The following is a 5639-nucleotide window of genomic DNA, read 5'->3' on the forward strand; positions in this document are numbered from 1 at the left end:
GTCCACAGGGGTCTGGTAAAGGATCAGAAATCAAAAAACACCTCAAGTTTGGCTAAAATGGAGTTTATGAACCACTGGGTGGGCTGCCCGCTGTTGACTTAGAGTGGACTGCGACTTGTGACAATCTATAATGGCAGAGGGTCATGATGGGTCACTGCTTTGATGTTTGTGCCCATCCATCCCCACCCCCACACATTCGATTTGCCACAAAGACATGGGAAAAAGTGGAGAGTGGACTGCAAAATCAATATTAGTCTTCTGGGGGGTGTCTAAGAGGGGTAGGACCACCGGTGAAGAATCAAACATCCAACATACGGTCACATTTGTGATCAGCAACCTCAAAATGGCATAAAATTACACTCCCCATTATTCACTGTTGTATGAACAGGAGTAATAGACCCCTCGTAACTCATGATGGGGGGTTCACCCCGGGTTTTGGTTGGTGTGGTCTGCACAACTCCAAGTCCTTTTGGTCAATGACTTTTACTGAAGACACTCACTGGGGTCCTCCGAATTAGATGGGTGACGTTTCCTGTGCAAAACACGGTGGCCTAAAAATTAGGGTTTTTGGGGCTTGTCGACCAAAAAATAGGTGGGGAACCCCCATAAAGCTCAACGTCTGTTAAAAACGAGACATCAAGATGAGTCCAGGGGAGGGGTGGTGTCATACATGTGGGAGTTTCATGTACCAGTGAGTCACCAAATGAATAACGGAGCAATCCTGTCCTGTCACATCATTGTCTGACCCTTGACTGGTGAGGGATGAAATGAGGAACCTTCCACTTCTGACTCATTGTCTTGTCCAATTAGTGCACTGAGAAAAAATTAAACTTGAGCCACGGGTTCAAATGCAGTCCCAATGTGCTCCAAATGTCCTCGCTGCGGTGTCCCCAAGGGGCTCCTGTGTGGTCACAAAGACGTGCGCATTGAGTTCAAGAAGACTTGTGTGGCAGTCTGTGTTAATTAATTAACCAACCAATCAATCAATCCAATAATTATTTAATCATTTAATCAATTAACTAATTCATTAATTAATTTTGTCTCATATACACTTCTCTATCTTTGTCTTGTAAAACAGTTTGAATGACATACGCTATAGAAATAAATGTTTGGAAACCCACCTGACCCTGCTTTCTCTTATATAGTGCCTTTCATCTATCTATCTATCTATCTATCTATCTATCTATCTATCTATCTATCATAGATCTATCTATCTATGTATTATATAGTGCCTTTCACATCTATCTATCTATTCAGTATATAGCGCCCTTCACTCTATCTATCTATCTATTATATGGTGCCTTTCTTCTAGATTTCAGGTTGTCATTATGGGATATGCAGTGTCGAGTGATGGGCAAAAATGGCAAATGTATCCTTTTAAAGTGAAATCTACAACACAATAAAAGGTGAAGGGTCTGGAATGCTTTCTGAATCTATCTGTTATATAGTGTCTTTCACATCTATCTATCTATCTATTTATTATATAGTGCCTTTCACTTTCTCTGTCTATTATATAGTGCCTTTTTATCTATTTATCTATATATTTTTTATAATGGGCGGCACGGTGGCGCAGTGGTAGCGCTGCTGCCTTGCAGTTAGGAGACCTGGGATCACTGCCTGAGTCCTCCCTGCGTGGAGTTTGCATGTTCTCTTCGTGGATTTCCTCCGGGTGCTCCGGTTTCCTCCCACAGTCGAAGACATACAAGTAAGGTGCATTGGCAATTCTAAATTGTGCTTGGTGTGTGTGTGTGTGCCCTGCGGTGGCTCCAGCAGACCCCCGTGACCCTGTAGTTGGGATATAATGGATGGATGAATTTATTATATAGTGCCTTTCACTTTATATATCTGTTTCTCTATTATATAGTACCTTTCATTTTCTCATATGCATCTATCTATCCATGTAACGATTATATAGTGCCTTTCTATCTATATAAGTTTTCATTATATAGTGCCTTTTCTCTTTATCTATCTATTACATAGCGCCTTTCTAGCTGTATTTATCAAGGCCCAGAATAAGCTCATTCTGTTTACAGGTCCCATTCCCCCTGACCCTGTAGATAACGTTTAGAGCAGTAGGTCAGACCCCCCGCCTAATAAGGAGGGCAACTCGGCTGATTGCCTGCGGTGTGCTTCGTATAATAAAAGCGCCAGCGTCGCCCGTGTCGTGTTCAGCCGGGACCGCCATCCTCGGTAGACAAACCCCCCCGCCCCCCAAACCCCCCGCTCCAGGTGCGCTCCTCGCGTGTCGGGCCGTCCCAGAGAGAGTCGCTCTGTTGAAGGACGCGCTTTGCAGTGCAAACACATTAATTGCGCTGAGTCAGGCTGCGCTCCACGAACGGACTAATAAATCGGCTGCCTCCGTTCCGCATTGTGCTCAGGAATGTCAGGAGTGCCTGCCCTGCAGTTGCTCCGCTCGTCTTCGTGTTTGTCTTCGTGCTTCGAGAGCCTCTTTCTATATTAAGCAGCGATGAAGTCATCCTCTGTCGGGAATCCGCAGCATCCCCGACTCTAAATTACCTGGCGTGCCCCGTGCAGCCTGGCGCTCAAGTCTATGAGAAGTAAATGGTGTGAGATTGAGCACAGTGGCTGCTCATTACTGTAATTAAAAGAGTTACAAAGCAGCGCATGTAGCTGCAGACATCGCGAGCACGCATATTTCACTGTAACCAAATCGCATGGTTTTGGCCAGAAGACAAAAGCGCTTAATTATAACAAATACATTGGAGGTGCCGGAGCCCTCAACAAAGGTGGAGCCGGCGTGCAGTGGAATGTGTTATTGATAATTAAGAGAGAAGCGAGAAGACAACATCAGCCAGGATGCAGGACTGTTTGCTTCTGTTTGGAAGCAGGAAGGTGGGCTTCAGGGTTAGGGCAGATCTGGATGGGGGGGTTTGCAGACATGCACTCCACTGGCTCCATTTGGAGGGCACCTCAGACCTGCATCTGAACCCTGAGACAGGAGGGACCTTCCCTGAAAGGCATGGCCAGAGCCCACCAGTGATGCAGCAGGCTCTCTGCTCAGGCCATTTTTGTGCAAAATGTCACGAGTTAAATGCCCGAACTGAAAAAGTGTTTGTTCTGCAGCCTGAACCTAAAATTCCACAACCATCACTTCACGTGTCCTAAACGAGGCCCCCTGAACTCCTGGAGCTTCTTCATCACATCCCAGAAGGTTTTCTGACATGTGGCGCAGCTCTCATCTCCTCATAGGGGTCTTGTCTGGTCAAATGTCGAGTGACCTCAGAGACCCCTGTAAGGCCCTTCCAGTTTGGTGACGTGGCTAGATGCCCCCATAAAGAACTTTTGTCTGTCGTGTTGCTCTGAGCAGATGAGCTCCTTGATCAGCGGTGCCCCGGACTGTGGGCTTCTGCTCTTTCAGTGTCTTTGGTGGTGAGGACTGAGCTGAGCCTAAAACGCCACAGTGGCCCCCTCACTTGTTATAAATGAGGCCCCCTGAACTCCTGGCTCTTCTTCATCAGATCCCAGAAGGTTTTCTGACATGTGGTGCAGCTCTTGTCTACTCATAGGGGTCTTGTCTGGTCATATGTCGAGTGACCCTTTGGGTCACCCAGCTGCACCCATAGGTGTCATTTATTTCTGACCAGACCCCCATGATAAGCAGACCCTAGTCTCCTGGCTCTCTGGGATTCTGCCCTTTCACTTTCCTTGGCGCTGAGAGCTGAGCTCTGACAGGCTGCAGTGCAAAGCAGGAAACTGGAGTGACAGAGAGAGTGCTTGAGATGGGAGGGGTGCTCACCCTCAGGTGTGTGAGCCCCTCCCAGCTTCACTCTCAACCTATTTAAAGATGGGGTGAGGAGATACAGAGGCAGGTGCTGACAACAGCCTAATAGCTGCTGCAGAAGGAGACACTGCTAGACGAGAACAAAGGCAGCACAACCTCTGCATCCTCAGCGTCTGCTCAGCGCGAGACTTGAAGACTTGCAGGAAGTCAAGGGGGGTCCACCCAAAGCCAAGCAGCTGATCCTTCCATCTCGGAGACCTCCATCTCTGCCATGTGCTTCCACTGTGCGGGATCCCGCCGAGCCCAGCCTGCTGAAGAGCTGAGCGCATCTCCTCAGTCCACAGGGGCCTCGGCATTGAACCTGGCGGCCAAGGGCTACCGCCTGCGACCTCGCCGATCGCTCAAAGTGATGTACCCTCCGATCGTGAGGAAGTACCTGCCTCGGCCCGAGAGGGGAAGCCTGGTGAAGCGCTGGCTCCTGATTTTGTCCTCTGTGGTGCTTGTGCAAGTGTACATGGAGGAGGACTTTGATGTCCCCCTTCTGGATGTCACACCTGCCGTGAAGCACCACCTGTCCCGCCATTGCAATGCACCCGAGTATGGCCTTCACCTGAGGCTGCCACAGAGCCCGGCCCCGAGAGCAGCCATCCGGGTGGCAAAGCAGAAGGAGAACCCTTGGGGGGAGGCTGGTGCCACCTCAGGTGAGAACTTGACACTTTATTACGCAGCCAAGGAGGTGTTTTATGGTGAGGTGCTGGCGGTGCCCATTATCAGCTCCGAGAGTTGGTCCTCCGCCTCCAAGAGACTTGTGCACTCGGGATAAGGTATGGCGGCACGTCCCGTTTCACCTTTCGCAGAAGCATCGGTCTTCCAGGAGGACTGGAGTCTGGACAGTTTCCAAAGAGCCTGCGCTCGGATGTCCCACGCTCAGGCGTTGACCCCCGCAGGCCTGCTGGACTGTGTGACCTTTGAGACTCGGCGCGGGTGCAGCGCTGAGGACGGCGACGGCGGACCACGAGAGCGGCTGCATGGCGCGGACTCTTTGAAGTGGCTGCCACCTCATTGGCGGCTTCTCCTTCCCTGCACACCTTGCAGGTGAATCAGAGACGCCTCTTTTTTTTTTTTTTCTTCGTTTTTTTTCTTCTTCAGAGTGGTGGGACGACATTTTTGTGCCCGCCGTAAAAGATCCGCCGAGGCGGGACAGGGACGCGCGGCAGGTTAGGTGGCGGTTAGCGCGTCGCCGCCGGACGAGCAGAGACTCTGAATATTCGGGTGGACGGCTGTCTGCAGGGGGGGGGTCTACTTCAGCCCCTTCGAGTCCACCTTCTCTTTTTGGTTTCAGTAACATCGGGATATGCTTAGAGACTAATTATTAATTATTACCGCTTTTACTGGGCTGCTTGTTGGGATGGGCTTGTGATAACCATGTCATTAAAAATCGTTATGCTCATCAATGACTTGTTTCTTGTGTCTCATTTCCTTTAAAGAAATTAACTTCTCACTTCCTAAAGCCCTGATGCCGTTCACATGACCCCTTTAAGCAGATCTGAATACATCGATGACTTTCTGTGGGTCGGTGAATTGGAAATTTCAATCTTCACACCAGGGAGGCGTGCACGGTGGCGCAGTGGGTAGCGCTCCAAGCTGCCAGCTCTCTCTTGGTTTTGCACAAAGATGTGTAAAGTGCTTCAGCTGGAGGTTCTGGACTGGACAGAGACGGTACAAAAAAAGGGGGTAAGGAGCAGGCATTGCCAAGTGACTGAGAGGAGCACCCCACCGCCCAACGGGCCACCAAGTCCAAAAATCCGCATGGACATCCTTTGACTCCAATGAGCCCTCACCTTCACAAAATGCATACACATCGGGGGCACAAAAACAGAGTTTGCATAAACCCCTC

The 5639-nt window shown here is 49.7% G+C and overlaps 1 protein-coding gene across 1 annotated transcript; it reads left to right on the forward strand.

Moving 5' to 3' along the window:
• Nucleotides 1-3843: 3843 nt before the first annotated feature.
• On the forward strand, nucleotides 3844-5176 carry ier3 (immediate early response 3). The gene has a single exon (XM_039775248.1). The coding sequence runs from the start codon at nucleotides 4014-4016 to the stop codon at nucleotides 4563-4565; it is 552 nt and encodes a 183-aa protein (XP_039631182.1). The 5' UTR covers nucleotides 3844-4013; the 3' UTR covers nucleotides 4566-5176.
• The last annotated feature ends 463 nt before the right edge of the window (nucleotides 5177-5639 follow it).

The sequence above is a fragment of the Polypterus senegalus genome, chromosome 13, assembly GCF_016835505.1.
Source record: "Polypterus senegalus isolate Bchr_013 chromosome 13, ASM1683550v1, whole genome shotgun sequence".
In the NCBI taxonomy this organism is placed as follows: Eukaryota; Metazoa; Chordata; class Cladistia; order Polypteriformes; family Polypteridae; genus Polypterus; species Polypterus senegalus.